Raw genomic sequence first — 23,132 nt, 5'->3', positions numbered from 1 at the left:
TTTGTAGCCCCATCTAAGTTGTAATTAAACCTTACTAATATACTCTCCGTTGGATTTTTAAGGCAAAATGAGTATTCAACCAAAAAAAAAGGCTGCCGCAATTTACTGTCTCCGGACAGAAAGCCTAAAGCTTCCATTTATTCCCTAAATATTAAATATGAACAGTGGTATCAGATATTCCTATCCAAAGAATGGTGATGTTAATCTCCGTGGCCTACAGGATATAATAACAAATCTTGCTGGTTTGAAACAGTCTTCATTCTTCTTTTAACAAACCCACTTAAAGCTACCTTACACAACGGATTGCCGTAGGAATATTCGCTGATCACGCAATCACTTTAGTGCCTCGCAACCAAGTGCCGGTATGGTGTCCTTGTGCAATAGTCTCAAGAAGCACAATTTTCAAAAATAAGGTGAAAGCTCTCTCAGTGGGACCGCTGGCGACCTGTGAAAACCAAATGCATTTATTTATAAACCGGTTGGGTGGCCGAAAAGCTCTGATGAGATTCATGAACACATGGCACGGGCGTGAAACCAGACATGCGTTGTGTCAAATCGGTTACATGAAAATCCCGAAACAGGAACGGTTCTATAGATAAGACCATACACGCATACATCATGAAGAAGGCGAACAATAGTATAGCTTTATTCGATAAAGCACGTATCAGTATACATTTAAATCGCTCGTAGATTCGTTTACGTTGTGCACGGAAAATCGTCGGAAGGGCCCGTTCTTCGTTTGCGATTTGCGCCTTTGAAGGTTTGGACGCGCTTTCAGCGAAGGTATCGACGCACTTTCCACGAAGTTTTAATTACAGGAAGCCTTCGCTTCTCTTAAGTATTTTAAGAAGAATTATAACGTTTTATCAATGGAGCTCGAGGAGCATTTGTAAAACTTTGCACTGAAAACCTATCTCACAAAATTGCTTTGTCGTTTTATTATATGCACTATGTTCCCTGAGTTTAGATGGATACAAGCAATAAATAATTACTCCGTTATAATCTCATGTTCTTTCGCTCCTGTTGCGCAACTATATATACAATGAGGGAGTCTACGACCCGACAATATAAATCTTGGGTTTACGAGGCATGAAGTTGTTGAGTTACGGAATCGCCTTTTCGCTGCTTCAAGTGCCAACGTTTCGGCGACGTCGCAAGGGTTTCCAAAGGTGAACAGCGTTGCAAGCGATGTGCAGGTCCCCATGACTTTAAGGAGTGCAAAGGAGACATCGTATGGGCTAATTGCCGTGGTGACCGCCCTGCAAGCTTCAGTCGCTGTTCCTTCTGGATCAGTGCCCTACATCGGCGTATGCAGTTTATCACGGGACCTAAAACACCACCACCTACCGATGTTCGGCCCCCTTGTAACAAGGACTTTCCACCATTAAATGACCAGGAGCCTGTTAATCAGGCAGACGACGCCCAAACTCCCAAGAGGCCAGACCAGACGAACGAGGTGTCTTCAACGGCAATTGCTCTTCTGCTGAACAGCTTCCATCGGCACCGGTGCAATGTCAGCGAGAACCCTAAACCGGTGCAGTGAAGGCCCAAAGCACACGAACCAAGGAAACCAATGATGTCCGGGAGGACAAGGTGGATGACTGCAAGGAGATCCTTCGAGTCCTTTTTGCTGCCGTGCGATCACACGCTGCAACTATGCCTCCAAGCGTAAGCAAGACTGTGCTTGAAGCAATCCTCGCCCTAGAGTTTGTGGTATTAGGTAGCGCAGAGCATCCCTCTATGCAGCCAAATGCCTTCTGAGAACATACCTCGCTCCTCAAAAGTGCTCTTGATTTTACAGGGAAACTGTGCCGGTCTGCATTGCCGTCTATCGAAGCTAAACTTCTTTTTGAAAGAATCCCATATACCGGTATTGGCTTTGTCACGTTCCAACGTTCCCAACCTCTACAACGTTCCTAACCTCTGCAACGGGCCGAGGTATAACCACATTGCCACCAATCCGTGCATCCCCTGATGATTTGACAATGCCGATGTCCCCATATTGTGCATGCAACGGCCTACCGTCTCCTGCTTCTGCAACCACAGCCTCACTTTGAATTCGTAAGACCATAACCCCTCTACTTACTTTATTGGATCAGACGTGGACTGTTCTGATCCAACACAACTAGCTCAACACCAGTTCGGCTACCTGAACATTGTAGTCTTATTCCGATTTGCTTGTTGCTTCTGTCACCATCTACGTTTATCTTGCATAAGTACTCTTTTGATTCATAATTCCCATATAATGAGCTACAATCTTTGACCTGTCTTTCAGTTCCCTGTCTTGAGTATCTGAAGCCTCATAACACCATATATATTGCTATCAGCACTGATATACGTCAGTAATGTGAAATGTTATTTAAATCTGCACCTTTCCCTAATGACAGCTAGTGCCCTTGCAATATGCAGGCAAATGTCCCTATTATTATAGTGGTGGTGGTGTACGACGGTGGTGTCCGGTGGGGGTGTCCGTGTCCGACTTTTCACTCATTGTGTGTGCGTGCCGGGTGTGTATGGGGGGGATGGGTTGCCTGTCTCTGTTAGGGGGTGGGGGTGCGTGTGTGACTGTGCGTGTATGTAAATGGTTGGACGTTTGAAGTACTCAGTAAAACGGCAGCGCGCCCGCCTTTTTATTTTTACAACGTTCTTGCGAGGCCGGGGATACGGCGCAAAAGTCTCGACAGTACACTCAGTCAGCGAGCGTGGTCCTTATCCATCCAAGGCGCCCAGGTGCAGTTGTTGCACTCGGGATATCCTCGGACGTCGAGCAAATCCTCTTTGGCTGGATACGAGAGGGAAGAGTAGTAGCGCAACCGGTCCTTCATTTGTTCCACAACCTGCGATTACGTACACAAATACGCAACCACGTCATCTCCATTTGTTCGGCCAATGTGATATATACGTAGTCTGTGGAAACTACACTATCGTCTTGTGTGGCGCAAAACATTTGCCTATAAAGCTCACAGCAGTTGCTCATGACAAGACACACGAACCCTCAGCGTCGTTTTTTCAGTACGTCTGATACAGCGTATACACTTCAGGCATTGCGTTAAGGGTTCTCACCGTAGAGACAAGCTCTGAATCTAAGCCACAGTTTTTACATCCTTTTGTAGCGATTGCACAACCACACCCAGCACGTAAAAAAGGCATGGCAGCCGCTTTGATATAAAAGTAAACTCGTTACGTTATCAAAATAATACTCTCCCGAGTAGTGAAACATTTAAAAAAACCAAAGAAGGTTCCTGGTGGGTGGGCAACGCCCTTCTGTGGGAAACAATTTGCGATACAGTGAACTCTCGTTAAAGCGAACTCGGGAAGAACGAATTATTGCTTATGCCGAACAACGTGGGAACGTTGATTTGGCTTTCCATAGACCCAATGCAAAAAATCCGCTTAGAAAGAACAGCTTTGCACGTAATCTTCGGGTTTACACAAGCAACTTTCACGGTGACCACCACTGCTGGAGATTCTGGGTACGAACATGCCAGTCTTGGTGGGATGCGGAGGGGCATTCAAGCGACCAGAGCGAAAGAAAAGTAAACGAAATCCACAGCGTGAAGTAAAGTCTCGCCCCTGGGGATGGGAGCCAATGAGAAAAATACACGCGGATAAAGCTACCACTTCTCCCACCCTTCAACCAGCGGGGCCATTAGGAAAGCAAAAAAAAAATTACGCCCACCTCCCCTCGCGGGAACACGGGGGTGATGAGATGCTGAAGGGGGTTTCATTGGCGTCGCATCAAGCAATCGTCAGGTACGGCAAGAGAGCAAGCGCAAGCGCAAGCGCTGACGACCGTCGACTGAGAAACCGGCCGGATCGCGGCACTCCGCTTCTATGCGCAGCGCGCCCGAACGAGAGGAGACCTCGGAGAGAAAGAGTACTGCACATGCGCACAGTGCGCAGCCGCGCGCAGCGCGACCGCGGATGTTCGGAGAGAGTGTTCGCTATCGGGGAGAGGAGATGAGGCGAGCGGAGGAGAGACGCAGCTGTGCGGACGCGGACGACGGACGCACGCAGGACAGGGCCGCCGGCAAGAGATGCTCCTCTCAGCGTCGCATCTAAAAAAAGAGCAAGGGCGAGTTTTGGGGCCGCTCTGCTGTGGTGGAGGGAGGCGCAACACTAAAGAGATAAAAAGAAGTTAAAAACGATTGCAAAGACTTCCTTTTCGCGAACGTAGCAGCTCTCCCGGCCAATGCCGTTTGCAAAAGGGAGCATGTCAGTTCGCGTTGGTTCGCGTCGCGAGTCCCACTGCGTCACCGCCGAGAACGCGAGGAGTGCCCTTTCTGTTTCTGCTGCGTTTTCGCTTGAGGTAGCGGGTGTACCCACTACGTCACCGCTTGACTGGGTAAAACGAAGCAAGAGCACTTGAAGACAGTCTTCTATCAAGTTGCTCAGTCAAATAAATGATTGTTTTGTCTTTTTCGCCTGTTGTAAGTTTATTTTATTCATCGTCTTGAAGCAAGATATCTCAATGGGCCTGGAAGTGTTGCCGATTCTTTTATGGAGGGCTTGTGATAAGAAGAACTTCTGATAAGACGCACGAACCATGAGGGTCCCTTCGAGTTCGTCTTAACTATGTTCACTGTATATGCAAAAGTAGCATCAGATGTGGTGCTCGCCGTTGTGGTGCTGGCTTTTTACGTTTGTTTGAATCTACTGAGATTGCTATCCATTGATATCTTCGGTTGATTTCGCAACTTTGTAGTTCTACGGCAAATAAATTGTCAGCGCTCATTTTCAGTTCCCACTGATGTTCGTGTAGGTTTGCACACACGTTTGGATATGGTATTATTATTCTGCACGAGCTTATGCTGGCCATATTGCCAAGAAGAGACGTAATAAAAGCTCTGTTCAGAAACAAGCATACACTTAGACGAGCGGGTGGAGACGGCGTGTAAGGGTGAATGTGTCCTCCGGAGAAAACTGGTTTGCAATACGCCACATCCACGGCGTGTTGCCTACTCTAGGGCACTAAAACGATTAATCGAGGCAGGTATCATCTCAAATTCTTGACAATACCGCCCATTTTTTTCGACAGAACATCAGGCAAAATCATATTGTGGGCAATGTATTTGTTTCTGAAAATACCAAACCAGCACATAAGTCAAACATTTTCGACGCGCAAACATAGGAGAGTCTAATGAAAATAGTAAACGGCGCACGATGATTCAATGGGTGTATATCTCTCTACAACGGTTCTGGCTTGATCAATTTATTTTATACAATGAGGTTTGGGGAAGCAAAACAACAGTCGTCGCTTTCCCGCAGCGGAGGCGACAACGTAAAAATCTTGGTCTTGTATCAACCCGCCTAGCAAGAGCGCTCACTGATGTATCTAATGTAATACGCATCTCATGTATTGACGACGAACACGTCTGCCATCATCGCATTTTCGAGAACAAAATATGCGCTTCCCTTTCTGGTTGTCAATACGGCCGAGTGTATCTTAATTTACATTCTCACTTAAGCACTTCTAGCTGGCGCGTAAATACCAAATCCATCATGTTATTCCATCACTTCGGCTTTCCGTTATCGTTTCAATTACTCCTTCGTCCTTGAATTGTGTAGGTTTCACTGCTATTATAAGTTATTTTCTTCACTTTTCATGCAATGCCTATGGACAAGTTTTGGTTGGTCAAAACTCACTTTTGTTTCCATCGCAGAAATATCCCTGAGCTCGCATGGGTCGGTGACAATGTCGAAAAGGTAGTGGGCACGGAATGACTCGAAGTTGCTGCTTGTATCCTGTCCACAATCTACGGCAGCATCCTTCCTCCAGCTTGGTTTCACAGGAAGCTTTTTCGTTTTGTACAAGTCTCTCAAAACTTGGCCCACGGCAGAGCTCGTCATCATCTCGTCCAGGTTCACCCCAGCAGGTACTTCTCCACCAGGCGCCATTATGCGATCATCGTATTTACCCTTCCAAGCAGTGCCCACGACATACTTGTAGTTCCCCATTCTCAGGGCCGTGCCGATTGAATTTTTCAGGCCTGCGTTGTCTGGCAGCGCCAATTTTGGGGGGCTCTGTACAGACGGTTCCAGGTTAAGCAGCAGCTCCTGTCGGGCCGACGGGTTGCCCAGAGACAGACTGTCCCATTGGTTCACGCCGTCTATGGTACCAAGGTCTCGGATGTTCCCTCCTTAGAGATCAGAAAAACATTGCACCGAAGAAAAATAAATTCAACTGAAAACCACGCATATACAACTTTCTCCAATGAAGTTTTATTCTACGAAATTGCAATATAGTGAACCTTCGACTTTAGACACAGAACACGATAGAGTAATGTACTCGGCAGTCGGAAGACTCTACATGCCCACCAACAGCAAACTAGCATCAAAGCTGGTTTGCTACAAAACTAGCGTCATGTCATCCTATAGAATAAATATAGAAGTAGCGTCTTCACGGCGTGCACACTAGCACCCCCGAGCGGTCAAACTTTCTACTTTTGCTCGCACGCCGTTTGTTGGGGTAGTGCGTTACAATTCTGAGCGTCTGAGTGTGCGGCGCAAGATGACACTACGGTATTTCTTACTCATAGTGAACACCGCCGACGTCGTATACGTTTCTGTGGTATAGGACCATTAACCCAAAGCTTCAAAGCGTGTAAGAATGTTGGCGTTACAGGGCTCCTTTACTCAGAACGTGGTTGACATCGTGTACTACTATTGAAAAGTGATGAACTCTGAACTAGGTGAACTTAGGACTTCTGCTGAGAGGGGAAAGAAGAAATATCAGTCAAAATTATCACCGAAAAATAAAGGGCCGTTCATTGTCCCTTGTTTTGTCGTCGATTCAAACAGACAGCGCATTTCTGCTTTAACGCATACTTGGTATAACACATCCTACTTTGACACATTCCAGCAACAATGGCAGGATGCCAGCCGTGAAGAAATCCAATGTTGTTTTTACGGCGGCCCACTACGAGATGGCGTCAATTACAATTTCAGCATAACAATTTGTGCCCCGTACGTTACTGCTGCGGGTGCCACTGGGTAAAAGGCCAAAGAACCTTGCAACCCATAAAAAATTGAGGCAACTTTGCACTACTGGCGAGACACAGGGAAAACAGCAAAGCTGGCGACCCCGCCCTGCGTATTCTTGGTTCGGCTAAGTTTGTGATTGGTTATGCTTCGAAACTCGGCCATGGTTTTTCCGTCGCTGTGCCTGACACTCGGTCAAATTTTCTGCGTGGTGTCCTCGTTAGCTCCCCAAAAAAACAACGAACACTCGGCCGTTGAAATATGTAGAATGTACACATTTCCGCTGGATTTCCGGCAAAGCTCGAATAGGAGGCGCAGCGGGACGAGCGTTTGCTCAAAACGTCTGAACCCGTTCGGTGGCTACCGTTCGACTTTTGGGGCCTGGCGTGTGGGTCGCCGATTAAGACGTTTATTAACGTCATTGCTTCGCGGTCTTTTGGATTCTTTTATTGTAGCAATAATTCCTCTTTTTGCGATGTAAAACCTGCATCACTTGTCGCAACATGCGACAGAGTGAGCGACCCGGCGACCCGTTTCCAAAGCAGTGCTTGTTCAGTTCTATTGCATCTCCCACGGGCGGTCACACGAGTCCCGCCAGAGCACGGCGAGGAAGAGCTGCGGGAAAGCGGTGCCGGCGTGCGCGATGAATTTATCGCAAGGCGAGGTTTTCTTGCGCACGTTCGCCGGCCCAACCACGAGCTTAAACAGCAACATGTTAAAAAAGTAGACTCTCAGGCGTATGCCCCTATATCTCTTCTATGTATAAAGTCACAGACAGTCTAGAGTGCCTTCCGATGACAAACACCAAAACAAGCTCGCGCGCTGCCGTTGTTGTGTAGAGGTTCCGTCTTAGCTTGATGATACCCCTGCGGTGGTTTTAGTCCCGCTCTTGCCATATTAATTTTGTTCATCTTTCGTTTTATTGTAATTTTGCTCGCTTGGTTTAGTGTTTAGTGTTTTAAACGATTGTTGTTGCCAGAACAAACATTTTCAAAAACTCGTACTTTCCTCGAACCATAAACGACTGGAACTGCCTACCTCAGTCGTTAGCCGGCTCTGTAGAAGCACTTGATCGTATCGAACCATGACCCATGATGTATCTTTTTGTATCTTTTTATTGTTCTTGCTGATTTACAGTTGTGTGCAGTGTTATATTCTTGCCCCTCCTGCTGGGGCCCTTAAATGGGCCTGCAGTATTCTGTAAATAAATAAATAAATAAATAAATAATTATTTTAGATAAGGTTACGGTACTTAACGTAATGGTGAGCAATGTAGTGCCAGTAGGGTCCTTTTTGGGGAAACACCGGTGGACGTCGCTTAAGTGGAGTGCTTTTAGTACCGTCGGGTGGCACTCTAGACGCAGACATAAACTTACCAGTTGTCCGGAACGCGAGATTCCGTTCCCTTGAGGGTGCCAGCCAGGAATTCCCTGTGCTTCGATTGCAGCAGGCCTGTTATTATGTTATGCAACTGCTGAAAGAGCTTCAGCTTTCTGCGTCAATAGCCTAGGGGGCAGAATTGTGGGGTTTTGGCGTACGCCCTGGGTTTGTGGCCCAGCAATGCCAAAATGTTTTTCCAGGACGCGTGATTTTTTTATCCTAAAATGTCCACTTGTCCTAATTCTCCGCATTGTTTTCATAAATAAAGGTCGTTTGGTATCAGTGTTCAGGCAGGGCGCGCCATATCAGCACGTTTAATTCAACGTTTCGCATCGCACCGGTGTTACCGGTCCTGTATCTACCTTCGAAGGCAATATCACCGTTTGGACTGGTCACATACACTGTCGTATCCCCGCCCCCGATTCCCTAACTTCCATTTGACTGCGACATCCACATACCGGCCTGCAATGTCAAAAGGCCGTGTCAAGAGGGCCGTAAGACGGCATTGTAAGGACTCCGCTATGTCGACGCCCAGCAGCGTTATGTAACAAAATTTCAGCGTCTGGCACTACATCGCTCTAGATAACGTAATGCTAGGTAACCTAACCTGAACCTAAGATGTCCTAACGCACACAAAGAAATCATTTAAAACACCAAAACTAATCTAAGCCTTAAAAATTATAGTTTAATTTAAAGATGAAAAAAAACCAAGGCAAGTGCCGGTCTCAAACACAACGTCCTTTGGGTCAAGGAGCTAAGAGAGATCCTCTGCACAACGACAGATGCCTTTGGCGGTTCTATCGTAGTTCCGAATATTCGAATGTCGTCGGACGTCTTTGTAGACAATGCGATGGCACAGACGATTGAGGGCGACTGGGCAGTGAAGTTGACAGCCGCCTGAGAAGGCTAATTACTGATTGAGCTATTCCGTTACTTTAATGCCCCCACCCTTAGAGTTCCTGAGAAGATTTCAGTGGCGCTGAACGCTTGTTAGCCAAGGCGGCCTGCTTTTTTATTTACAGGTATTGCTGCGCTTGGCAGCGTTGGCGACAGCGCAATTCATTTGTTATTTTTTGTGCACTAGTTCTATTTCGATTAGTTTTAGCGCTGCGTTTTAAATACTTTGTTTAAAAATCTTCTCTAAAAACATCTTGTTGTTCATTGTAGCAAGGAATGCTGTCGTTATTCTTGCCGGTCGTTTGTTTTGCCTCAGATATGCACGAAGCAACGTGTGCGCGACTCAACTATTGCATAAGCCGTGCGACCAGCCATAGCAGCTTAAAACGAATACAGTAGCCGACCGATTTTCGGACCTGAAGGGGAACGAAAAGTAGTCTGAATAGAAGAGCAGTCTGTTTGCGCGAATTTTCTGTTGACGCCAACGATCGCCACAGAACACTTGTAAGGTAGAGGTCAAAAGCTTCACTTCAAAGCCGTGCGTCCGGTCTTTTTGCATTTCCACGTTGACGCTGTTCGCCCCACAACGCCTCTATCGCTTGATTTGTGCCTGACGCACCAGCTAAGGTGTCCTCAGCAGTCGCTTGCTGCGCGCGCGCTTTACATCACGAAAGATAAACCCAGCCATAATCTCCCCCTAACTTCTGACTCCTTTCCAACGTGTTTTTAAGCCTGCTTATCGGGCTTCTCTGGAGGAGTTTTCTGCGTATTAGGGACTGCAAAATTTTGCTTTTGCACAGCCATATAAAGTACGGCCCTACATTGTAAATTAATAACCGCATTTAATTCATGACTTCAGCACTTGATAAATGCTAGAAAGTTTTTAGCTCACTGTACCGGCCCTGTAGTAGAGGGTCGGCAGCCAGTCAACGGCGTGCATGAGCTCCCAAGATACTCGACGCCTGTTACGCAGCAGCGGTGACCAGATGAACGCTGGAAGACGTATGCCACCTTCCCACGCGGTGAACTTGGCGCCGCGCAGTGGCCAGTTGGAGCCATGGTTTGCAGTGAAGCCCGAAGGCACCGCACCGTTGTCGCTGGCGAAGATAATGATAGAATTGGCCAGCATGCTTTTGGAGTGCAGAGCACTCACGATAGCTCCAACCGACTGGTCGAGGACGTCCATCATGCCTGCACAAAACAAAAGGCGATAAGACAGAAATAACCGAAAGCTTACGTCTTTTAGAAGTACAACAGACGTTTGTCCAACCGTTTGAAAAATCGACCTGCATTCCTCCGTTCATGCTTTGCCGTATATTTTTGTAAAGCGACATACTGTTTACGACAATGGCGCCGGGCGCAGTACTTTCTTACTCTAGCCGCACATGTATGACATCCTCTCACAGTTTTTATGACTTACCTGCAAAGGCTACCGTGGCAGTTATTACTGAGTGCCGTACTACTAAACCTGCCACTTCTGGAAAAGGTTTTCTACAAAAAAAGTTCTTTAGGAGTAAAATGTAATTATTTTCCGATACACAGACGCACCTTAGTTCCCATTTCCTCACCACTACACATATCCGGAGTAATTGTGAACACCCCGTTAACTGGCAACAGCTTACGCTCAACTGAAGGCGCCCGCACGAATCCAGCGAACGTGGTTAAATGGCCTTAAGACGGAAGCAAATGACAAGTTTTGTCTTCTTTGGACAAAAAACTGCGGGTAACAGACGGGACCGAGAAGAAAGACAACGGTGGAAGAAAGGTGACGCGAGGTTCGTTCTATGACACTGAGATTCCTAAGCGAAAAAAAGTAATTGTGACCTAAATCCACGGGGTAGGACCCAACAGGGAAAATGTAGTCAACAGTAACAAAGTGCACGGCATTGCTTTCTGAACCTCGTAAAAAGGATAGCCTGCGCGCTAAGGCTATGAAAGTTCAGCCAAGACAACAACTTGCCAAAAAGAAAATGGTCAACGTATGTGGGGTACGCAACTAGAGGTGTTTACTCAATTCAGAATGATTGATTGTGGCGTTTAACGCGCTGACGCTTCCCAGGCGATGAGGTGCGTCGTAGTGGAGGGCTTTGGATTAATTTTGACTCCCTCGGGATTTTTAACATGCGCCGAAATCTCATACACCCGGGCTTTCTTGCTTTTCGCCTCCACCAGAAAATCCGCAGCCACGGCAGAGAATCGAACCCGCATCCTCGTGTTCAGCTCTTCTCAATAGAGCTCACATGCGGGACCGTATACATCAGCCTGATCAACCACGGCGAAAATGACCGCTGAAGAAGCACCAGTGGTCCTTGAAATATAAATTAGGTTCGTACCTCCAGCGCAATTGTATTCTATGCGCAGTTACGGCATCTGAGCCGCGCTTGAACGAAACGAAAGTGCTGGTCAAAAGGCGGGAACAAGTTGCCGGCGAAATGATGCAGGATTTTTAAGGTAAAAACTACAAATGGCTTCTTGGGGGTGCAAAAACCGGCGTACGTAGCGGAAAACATTCAGTTCTGTTACAGTCTGGAAAGAAGGATGACCAGCAAAGCTGTACTGCCGAGCGTCTACAAGAGCGGCAATATACTTTGACCGGGTCGTAGTCCAGTAGGGGCACGAATAAAAAACTTTTATTTTTAATTTGCGATTGCGCATACCTCCTGGTTATTAACCGAATGCAACTTTCACGAACAATAGTCATGTTCCCGCAGGGAAACATGCGGCTGTCCGTTTGTCTCTGGTAGAATCCCATGTATGAAGAGCAGACGACAATTCCACAGTATGGACACCCTTTGTCGAAATTATCTGTTCTAGAGCAATGCCTACTGGACCACAGAGAATTCAAATAATAAGGTTTGCTTTTAATTATGAGAATAATATTTTATGACAATAGGAAATAAATGTGTTTTTTCTAGCTTTGCGGCACAAAACGTGTCAAATTCGCTAGAGAAGTAAGCTTGTACGCTGAATGTTTCTTGGCCTGCGCACCTCCTGCTTGGCCTACAAAGTTTTTGCAAGAAATGTACATCTTCACTGTAAGCTATGTTGTTTTGAACAGCCAATAAAAGTCGGCGTAATGGTAGTGTTGTCTTAGCGGCTAACCTTCACATGATTTGTTTCGGGATATTTGCAACAAAACAAGTTATATCCATTTTCTGTAAAGATACTCCCTCCGAACACTGACGTGCTTCACTCGATGTGGCACCGTCATCTAAGACCAAGCTCGGTCGATCCCCTTAAAGTGGGATTCACCACAAAAGCCCATTTTTGGGAAGACTTATTTCCAGGGGAATTATAAGGCCTAATAAAATATTAAGGCTTCAGAACATTTTTAAGGTGCGGCGGGCTGTTTCACGATCCCGGAGGTTTGAGTGGGCGCCACAAGGTTGTGCTACACTCAGGTGCGATTGCTGCCTATATCACTCTTTTTCCGGAGACAATCTGCTGGATCCTAGCCACAGACAGCTTTGCTGTGAAACGGCTTCTTCGGAGACGTGATAGGGTGGACAAGAAAATGCATCAAAATTCACCATTGTCATCAGCTCTTGCGTTACATGGCAGCGAGAACGAGCAGAGCCACAACGCGTACGAGGTCGATTGAGGCCATTCAAAAGCTTTGAGGCGGATCGCAATCACATGAGTCTCGAGCAGCAATAATGCTAAGTCCTTCGACAAGACGAGGCGGAACAAGGCATCCCGTGCAATCAGCTGGACGTTCATGCCTTTGCAATCACAACCCACAAGAAGTGATTAGGTGCCCTCGAACTTCTTTCATACTCAATGTTAGGAATTGCCTTCCGCAGAATTACTTTGCTTGCGAATGAATACAATTTTTAAACCGATTGATGAATTTATAAATAGGTTGCATAGAGCGAATTTGCAGGAAGGGTATCTATTCATGTTCTTCTGTTCAATAAAAGCTTTGAGTATGCGCCCGTGGTTCCTTTATTGTCCCGCACGTTACCCGCACTTTTTGTCTCAAAATGGAACGCCGACGAGCCCTGCAACATTTCGTATGCAGCCAATGTAATGTGTGCCTTGAAACACAATAATCTTTCAGGGCTAGCTATGAATGCGGAAATTTTGATATGACTGGCTGTCGGTCTCTAGGCTGAATAATTCACCCTGGCAAAACATTCATCCCGCGTGCTTTTGGTGCGCTGATTAGATCTTCTAAACACGACCACCTTCTGCCACCACCTGCCACCACCTGCCACAGAATACCAAGCACGTCTCTCCACCTCCCACCCTCCCGCTTTTTCCTACCCGTCTCGCTGATATCTTATAACAAGCAATAAAGGTTGCTCAATTCAATTTTCTTCCCTTCGCAGGGATCTTTCGTCGTATCTTTGGCCTTTTTCAGTGCTCGGCTTGAACTAGCTCAAGACATTTTTTTTTGTTTTAGTGTTTGCTTTCACCTTGCCTCTCTTTTATAGCAAATTCGATCCGTTGGTTTTTATTCACCATCGTAAAAGTGAATCTTACGCGTAATAATTAGGAATCAAACTCTAGTACTCTTCATTATGTACTTCTGTTTATCTTCAAATATGCCTGATCTTTCCATGGCGATGCATGATGAGGGTACCTATGATCCATTGCAGCAGTTTTACTAGTAGGGAATGGTCTTACAACTCTATTAGTTACGGTCCAGCATTCCTTTAAATTTGTTTTTCTGGCCAGGCGGTTGAATTGATTGCCAGACAAGCAGACATACCGAACGTTCATAATTGGGTACTCTAAGAAAGGCTATTTTGTTTACAATAGTACGTTTGTGTCGTTTTGACCACGAAACAACGCTCTCATTACTCCTAAGACATTTAACACGTTAGCCTTCAATTTTAACAAAAAAAATTAATTGGAAGAACATTGCCAGTTTGTGTTATCTGCATATGTACTTGTTCTTGGTTATACCGAGAACAAGTACATTTACCTGAAAATTCAGTCCTAATTAGATAATGGGTGTTCTTCAAAAACCAAAGTCGGGCGGCATGGATAGTTGTCTCGCTCGCCCTGTTCTGTCATGAATGCGCTGTATAGGTTCCTGGCAAGAGAGGAGGGCGTCTATCATGACGCCCCAGTGATTGATTGATTGTAGGGTTTAACGCGCCGACGCAACGCAGGCGATGAGGCGCGCCGTAGTGGAGGGCTCCGGCTTAATTTTGACCACCTGGAGATTTTTAACGTGCGCCGAAATCTCGTACACACGGGCGTGTTTGCTTTTCGCCTCCATCAGAAAAGCGGCCGCCGCGGCCAGGAATCGAACCCGCGACCTCGTGCTCAGGAGCGTAACGCCTTAGCCACTGAGCCACCGCGGCGGGTCATGCCGCCCCAGTCACCCGTAACTTAACGTGGCCATTGTGGGGATCATAGCGGCCGCTTCTGCAATAGAGAGATTGCTTCGACAGAAGTCAGCGCAAAAAAGCTGGAAAGACGACACAGCAAAAACATAGAAGACGAATTCTCCCTTTCAAGTCTGCTTGCTCCGAAGGTAACATTCAACTATATTTCTAAGTACTGAAATATCAAATTCTAGAGAAAAAGACGCCCCCTTCTTGCCACAGAGACAGAACAATCATTCGCTGACCCAGATATCACCTGCATTTTTTTATGTAGCACTCCAACAATCTATAAAGCCAAACAAGTATATTTACAGAGAGGGCGTCGCAAGTGTAAAGCGGTAAGGGGGCGTCGCACTGCTGGACACCCGCTCAGCGTGCTCACTTAGAAGATGTTTGAGCAGCGCCACATCATCTTTGTGGACACACTACATGAGTGACTGTCTCTTGTACGCTGGCCGAGAACAGCAACAACACAGTCATTCACTGAAGATATGTTCAGGGCGCGTTTATGGATATTCTGAGAATAGTGCGACCAGGATATCCCGACGTGGTATCCCAGATTGCTCTCATATACTTTCCTCACTTGATGTCTCTGATGTGGCAACATGACGAGTCGGGAATTCATGAAAACGGAAGGGTGTCCACGACCTAAGAGATTCTTCAACAAAAATGACGGCCAAACGAGCCGCAGTTTGCTGCATGGGGCTTCCCGTAGACAGCGACCAGCAAGCGCATTTCAAAAGCCTTTCCGTGTTATAAAACATAAAAGTGATAATAAACATGACTCACCGGCGAACACCTTCCGCTGGGGGTCCTGTATGTGAGCGAACTTCTTGACGTTTTCCGTAGGTGCGGCTAGTGGAAGAACTGTGTTACCGGAGTGGGCGGTTTCGTACGGCAGGTAGAGGAATAACGGCTGCGAGTGAAAGGATGGGTCAATTTTGCCAAGGTCTGCACAGATTTTTTAAAAAAACTTCCCCATACAGCGGTAGACATTTTTATCAGACCCACACTGATTGTGCGAAAACGATCTAAATCACATGCCCGTAAAGAGGGGGAACGGCTGAGGCTCCAGCACAACGGGAAATGCTGGATGTAGTTCGAAATAACTACTGCCGGAACTGCGTGGTGATGACGCCAAGGAAACTATCTAGCTGGCTCTGGCAATGTGCGGTGTCGTGTGGTTATATATATATATATATATATATATATATATATATATATATATATATATATATATATATATATATATATATATATATATATACTTTGATTGCGAGAAGGGCTGTCTTTGGTTGCCGTAGCAAATAGTAAAAAATGGGTATAGCTTCTAACAAAACTGTTTATTGGTCGACGTTTCGATCGGATGCCGATCTTTCTCAAGACAACATTTCGTATTTCTGTGCACGTATTTATAAGCTCGTCGTCCAACGACGCCGAAAAAAGAGAGAGGGGGGATTTGGGGAGAGAGGTAGCAACAAACACGCTCTCGGCGAGGTGAGGTGAAGGTTTGCAAAAAAGAGAGAGCAAAAAAAAAAAAGAGAAAACGCAAAACCAAAAGCAAACCTAAACATGCAGAAAAGGGAGAGAAGTACACAACTCTTTCAAAAACACTGTCCTCCATCGTTCGTCAGCTTGTAGAACGAGTGACAGGTAGCGCCCACTTCAGAGGGGGGCCGCTCTGCTTAAGAAACGAAAGCGCAAAGCAGTAACAGGGACGCTCTCACACCATCACTGGGAGGCACAGAATTCTAATGGTCACTGACCTTACGGGAAGAGTTTACAGGAAGCGGTCGCAGCCGCACACATATCTCAGTGACGCCAACCCCACAAAACAAACAGGCAGGCTCGTTAAGAGTGTAGGTACGATCTCCGCACTGTGGCTCAAAGCATGCACGATTCTGCCTACCGGCAGGACGGGCGAGTGCCATTCATCATTCTTAGCTCTATTCTTCTGCCCTGCCCGGGCAGCCGACAGGGTCGTCCCTGACCATGAACCAGGGAGAAGGAGCTTAACTAATCCTCTAACCGCACGCGGGAGTCGCGCGGGTCCTTTGTTGGAGTAAACGGCGGCGGGCGCCTCGATGTTGTTTGTGGCATATGCCGCCTGTGCGGACACCCCAGGAAGGGAATAAATAAAATAAGAATAGCTTGATTACTTGTTTAAACAACACAGAGACTTAATTTAGATAGGGGATTATTCTGCAGCCAGATTATCAACAGCATGTATAGACGACATAATGCCCGGGCTAACATTCATTCCTGCCTTTACGGTGTTGAATTTGTAAATAATGTAAGATTCACGTTGTTCGCGTTCTCTTGTAGTAGAAAATCCACTCTGTAAAAGTGTGACCCTGATGGAGTCGAACGGGTGGTTTTCGGAGTTAATATGTCGTGATAAGGGTAGATCCGGGAGTGAAGGGTAGATCCGGGAAGGGTAGATCCGTAAAGGCAGGAATGAATGTTAGCCCGGGCATTATGTCGTCTATACATGCTGTTGATATTCTGGCTGCAGAATAATCCCCTATCTAAATTAAGTCTCTGTGTTGTTTAAACAAGTAATCAAGCTATTCTTATTTTATTTATTCCCTTCCTGGGGTATTGTGGCATATGCCGCACAGGCGGCATATGCCACAAACAACATCAAGGCGCCCGCCGCCGTTTACTCCAACAAAGGACCCGCGCGACTCCCGCGTGCGGTTAGAGGATTAGTTAAGCTCCTTCTCCCTGGTTCATGGTCAGGGACGACCCTGTCGGCTGCCCGGGCAGGGCAGAAGAATAGAGCTAAGAATGATGAATGGCACTCGCCCGTCCTGCCGGTAGGCAGAATCGTGCATGCTTTGAGCCACAGTGCGGAGATCGTACCTACACTCTTAACGAGCCTGCCTGTTTGTTTTGTGGGGTTGGCGTCACTGAGATATGTGTGCGGCTGCGACCGCTTCCTGTAAACTCTTCCCGTAAGGTCAGTGACCATTAGAATTCTGTGCCTCCCAGTGATGGTGTGAGAGCGTCCCTGTTACTGCTTTGCGCTTTCGTTTCTTAAGCAGAGCGGCCCCCCTCTGAAGTGGGCGCTACCTGTCACTCGTTCTACAAGCTGACGAACGATGGAGGACAGTGTTTTTGAAAGAGTTGTGTACTTCTCTCCCTTTTCTGCATGTTTAGGTTTGCTTTTGGTTTTGCGTTTTCTCTTTTTTTTTTTGCTCTCTCTTTTTTGCAAACCTTCACCTCACCTCGCCGAGAGCGTGTTTGTTGCTACCTCTCTCCCCAAATCCCCCCTCTCTCTTTTTTCGGCGTCGTTGGACGACGAGCTTATAAATACGTGCACAGAAATACGAAATGTTGTCTTGAGAAAGATCGGCATCCGATCGAAACGTCGACCAATAAACAGTTTTGTTAGAAGCTATACCCATTTTTTACTATATATATATATATATATATATATGCATTATCACTTGCAAAACATATGATTACCGCATTCTAGAATATTCTACAAACTGTGTTGATTCGGCGCCTGACCAAGCTACAATGGCACTTCTGCACGCTTGCCACACGTATGCCGATCTTTTCTCCTTAATCTTCGGAAATATTGCCTTTATATATGGGCAGTTTGGGAAAACCCGCCACTCCAACCATGGCATACACCCTTGCCGCTTAGGTTTTCCTCATGTTCAAGTGAAACCCGCATCAATGCTCTTTTTTATTGAGGTGGCGCAGCTTCTGGTGCCTGTGAAGTGATATCGGCTTAAAATAATGATAATTGTGCAAGACGTTGCAGATGTGTTCATCTAGGACTCCTTTACAACAGTTCACTCTCCGATCAAATCCCCTTTATTTTACTTTCCTCTAAGTATCAGAAACACAAATAAAAATTACGTTGAGCATTATGTTAAGTTGACCTATTATATTTATTAAAGTTCATTCCTCGTTTCTGCAGCTGTCCATATTATGCGTATAAATTTCCCCACATTGTTCCCGCCGAATGTCTTGGGACCTGCTTGGGACCAATCAGCACGTCAAGCTTCGCGTTCATAATGTGTGCGTTTGTGCCTGGGTTAAAAAAACATTATTACCGCAAAACAAGAAAAACATTGATTCCCTTGCGTCAATTTTTCTGCGTGCGAAAAGTTCGTTAGGCAGTTTAATTCTGTAGCCATGCACTTAGGGCAAGCAAAGCATATAACATTGTTATTTCATTACACACTGAATCATTCAAAGGATGGCTTACGCCAGGACACCTAACGAAGCTGATATGATGGTGCATTGTTTAGTGCCTGCCTTCAGGAGCGCGTAGAAAGGAATTAACGTTGGGAGCATATGGCACTTGCACGGCAAGTGTAAGGTGGCGATCTTATGCACCAACAGCCTCGCCCTGTTGTTGCATTGGGGCTCTTGGATTTGCACTCTCGGACTCACCGCGGATAGTCCGCGGGTAGTCCGGGGATTCCCCGAAGCCATAGGGATACATGAGAAAACCGAATGCCGGACTGCTTCTCGGGGAGTCCGCGGTGAGTCCGAGACTATAAATTGAAGAGCCCCATTGTTACCCCGAAATATGGATGCCTGAATCACTCGTATGTCATTTACACTATACACACCTGTGGACACAGTTAGCAGGGCCATCGCTGCACCGACGTACTGTAACAATAGCTGGCCCCAGTCGAGCTCGATGTACGCCTCTTGACTCCGTATTTGACATGCAGATTAATTTCCGCGCAGAAGACACCGCGATTTAAGTCAACATCACTGTTGACGACATAATGAAGTCCCTACTGCCATGCATTGCACAAAGCCCGCATATCTTACGCTCGTGTCTGGTTCATAACCCAAATGAACCCACGTGTCCACAGATTTATGCCGACTCCACGCCCATTCCGAATTGTAAGCTCTTTTAAGCCTCACCCAAGTTTCCTAGCGGCTCCCCCATGGCCCGATATCGACGCTGTTCCGAACCAACCCCTTACTTCTTGTGCGCACATTGCCTTCCGGTTGATAGCCAGTGATGCTACTGAGAAGCATAACTTTCGTCTGTGTCAAGTGCCTATGGACCGAACAGCCACAGCAGCGGCATGAATGGCGCTAGAAAGGAGACTCCGAAACAATTTTTCAGTTGAAACTTGGGCAACAGAATTGTTCAGGAGGATTCTTTGAATCTAGCATCCATGTTTCCTAATTCTGGTGGTTGAAGTGTACGAAGACATGGTGATCTTGGAGTAGTATGAAAAAAAGCGTGTCTGGGGGCATATGACAAGGTTTTCGTGGCATAACCCTACCGGTTGAGGCGCTAGGCCTTTCCGATAACACTGCCGCACTGAGGGTGGCCTTGGTGACAAGCTTGGCCTCTTTCGCTACGTTTTAGGTGTATTCGCCTTCGCTTTAGCGCTTTAACGCCTTCTCTTTGAGGGAAATGTTTCAGTTGCCGACCGAATCTGTGGCTGCATCGTTGGGCGGTGACGCGTGTACCTTAGGCATGACGTCGTCCTTCCCTTCTTTGAAAGATGACTTGACGTTGGGCGCTTACTGGACTCCTCCGAAGAACTAAAAACGTGTTCATAGCTGCAATCTTCAGTGCCGCTTATGCCGTGTCGACAGTTCGAGGCGCGATGCTGCACTACTGTATTGCTTATAACAGTGCTCTCGGAAGTGTTCAACGTTTCCCGTAGAAGCAGTGAAACATCCAGGGCGTCCGCTGGGGATTCACTTAAAGTTCCTCCAGCTGCCCATGCATAACACTTGACGTAAAAATGACGAGTCCTGTAGCCTTGGTTCGCCACTCGGCTTCTTCCAGTGCCTTCCACAGTCTACCACCGATTCGCAGAGTTTTTGGCCCCAATTGCAAAGAGAGCCGTCGAGATGCAGGCGTCATTAGAAAACCTTACTAAGTGGGAGGACTTCATTCACTGACAGTTCCTTGTAAGACGTTTCGAAAACTGCTTCGAGCGAAACGACCTTAGAGCGAATGTCGGCCAGCGTCTTGTTAGTTTTTACGCTTCTAGCGAACAGTCGATCATGCATTTAAACGCGTTTCAAGGTGTCAACTTTTCATTTTCGCGCTTTTAGAATCAAGCACTGTTCATTGACCAACCTCGAGAGATATACATTGCACTGGAAGGGTTTCTTTTTATGTGTTCCATGATTTTAACGTATATTTTTCTTTTCCCGTTATATTAATGACCTCATGTTTCCCACAATATCTGTCCCACTGACCACCGAAAATGGCGGAGCAGACGACAAATGAGGCCTTACCATTCGTTCTAAATGTAAGCTCGTTTCTTTCAGTGATATTGGCATCAAACGTGAGTAGTTTGGGCAATGATTCACTCCCTCGCTCACATAGGGCGAAGAGAATAGGACAACCTGGAGGCCCTGTTCCATGCTTGATATCATACTTCTTGTTTCTCTATTACTCATCACTTCGACCTCTTATCTACGAACAGTCTGCTGCTCGCTCCTCAACCTTCTATCAACGGTATAACACTCAATACAACCCGCACCTGTAAATGACATGCTCTCAAATATGCCACGTTTAATACGAAATCAACGGATGAAATGATCTTCCCCGATGGAGCGGCACATGAGAATCGCTTTCTCATTGAAGTTACTCCGACGAACAACATAAGCTTAGTAATCGAGCAGCGTTTCTCTGTTGATGAACACATTTCGACTACCAAAATATACCTACAAGCCATCCTCTTGATTGGTCACATGTTACCAGGTGTTATACCTCATATGCAACTTGCGCTGTAACTCCACTTATAGCTCAGAACCCATGAAAGGATATTACCTCTCTATGACGACACACTGTGCCTCACCGAATAAAAATGGCACAAGTTTAACAGTTTGAAACCTAGTTAAACGAGCGAAAGCAGACTATTAACATATTGTTTCGTCAAAGTTTGCCTTCGCTTGAGATTTCACACCATGCAGTCCAGCTACCTAAACGGGATGGTTGGATTCATGCTTTGACTTCCGCTGAAAGGCACGCACACATAGCAGAGTCGAACCGCCATCGATTAGGCAAAGCCAGGAATGGAGCGCTTTCGCATTAGTGCATGGTATGTTTGTACAGCCTTCGTTCTTTACCGGCCGAGAAAAAAGGATGCCAAAAGGAACAAACGGCTCTTCCGCCGCCATAGTCGCGTCAAACACGGTAAAAACAAATTGCATTACAAGCTTCACCCAGAAAAACATCGCCCCATGTGACTTAGGCTTAAAGAAAAATTAAGAAGAATACTTGAAGCTTTTAAACAACAGAACATACTCCCCCTTTGTTAAAGATAAGTTGTTACTTACTGACTAATTGAATTTCCGCGCAGTACTTTACTTATGGCATGATTCAGCCAAGTGAAGTATATTATACAGGAAGCTGTCAATAGCATAAAAAGTTATTATATTTTTACATATTCAAAATCACTAGGCTCTCAAAGTGCTAGAAAAATTGCCAGGCGTTTTCAAAAAGCCAGCCTACCAGAAAACATTAGAATTCTTTTTGTTGGTTTACATCAAAGCCGCTCAATTACTTACCAAACTTCAACACAACAGAACTCAGATCTGTCACGTTAGAGAGCCCCTCAAGGTTTAGTAGCGCTTGTTGGCGGGGTAGTTGATGGAACCTAGTTTACTGTTACTATTTTCAATGTTACAGTTAGAATGCCCGCACGATAGTGACTGAAAGTCCAAGTCATTCTCGGCAACATATTTCACATTATCCCCGCAGGTGTATACTCTCCCAAGAGACGGAATAAAACAATGTTGTAACAAGTCGCTACGATTCGTTTGTACACTTCGGTGCACATGGGCGACAAGATAGTTACAGCCGTTAACAGAAGCCTAACACCTATCTAATATTGCTTATATAAAAAGTTTTGCCCCGCGACTATTGCTACAGTGACTATTTATTACAATTTTGCTTCGCTGCAAAGAGAAAGAAAAGGGGACGTGTGCTGATACTGTATTTTCAATGTGTTAGAGCGCGGGAGGAATAATGAGAAAGAGGGGTAATTTGCACCCAGATACCTAGACGTGTCATCACGTGGATGTGGTGGCACGTCAGTGATGGCACGGCAGTGATGGCATGGCAGTTTCACGTCAGTGAACGGTACCTGGCGTGCCATTCACTGATATTGCGTCGGTAATACCTTTTAAGGACAAACAGCTGTGTTGCTATCTCGACGCACCACTGTCTCATGCCCCCTTTTTTCTTTTGGCACATTCTCTTGCTTTTGTCGTAAACGTCGTTCAAATGTGAATGCGCTCACATCACAAATATTGGTTAAACCAAAACGTTTTCTCGCGGGGCCTTTACCTCCCATGGGTGCTATGTATTTGACCCCCTTTATCTCGAAGCATCTCTTCTCCAAGTGTTGCCTGAGAGGACAAAAAACAAAACCCAATGCAGGCAGCTGATATTGTCTCCGTTCGAACGCTGTACGTGGCCGATGTCCCCGTTACCGGAATGCTGCCCGATCCCTACATCGTTGAGATTGCTGTGGACGATGCAGCTGATCATGTGTGACGATAAGAGCCTCCAGAAGCGTC

At 46.3% G+C, this 23,132-nt stretch overlaps 1 protein-coding gene across 1 annotated transcript in view; it reads right to left on the bottom strand.

Moving 5' to 3' along the window:
• Window positions 1-2,624: 2,624 nt before the first annotated feature.
• LOC144139956 (arylsulfatase B-like) overlaps window positions 2,625-23,132 on the bottom strand; it is a 36,291-nt gene continuing 15,783 nt past the window's right edge. Inside the window, exons 6-9 of the mRNA XM_077672176.1 lie at window positions 15,387-15,513; window positions 10,156-10,449; window positions 5,647-6,140; window positions 2,625-2,837 (exon numbers count right to left, since the gene is read on the bottom strand). Of these exons, the coding sequence (XP_077528302.1) occupies window positions 2,694-2,837; window positions 5,647-6,140; window positions 10,156-10,449; window positions 15,387-15,513 (1,059 nt within the window). The 3' untranslated portion in view covers window positions 2,625-2,693. The remainder of the gene's footprint in view (window positions 2,838-5,646; window positions 6,141-10,155; window positions 10,450-15,386; window positions 15,514-23,132) is intronic.

This window comes from Haemaphysalis longicornis, unplaced genomic scaffold (assembly GCF_048455015.1).
Source record: "Haemaphysalis longicornis isolate Haplotype H1 unplaced genomic scaffold, Haemaphysalis longicornis Haplotype H1 scaffold_5, whole genome shotgun sequence".
In the NCBI taxonomy this organism is placed as follows: domain Eukaryota; kingdom Metazoa; phylum Arthropoda; class Arachnida; order Ixodida; family Ixodidae; genus Haemaphysalis; species Haemaphysalis longicornis.
The sequence above is the reverse complement of the archived record's forward strand: the minus strand, read 5'-3'. Positions and strand labels throughout refer to the sequence as shown.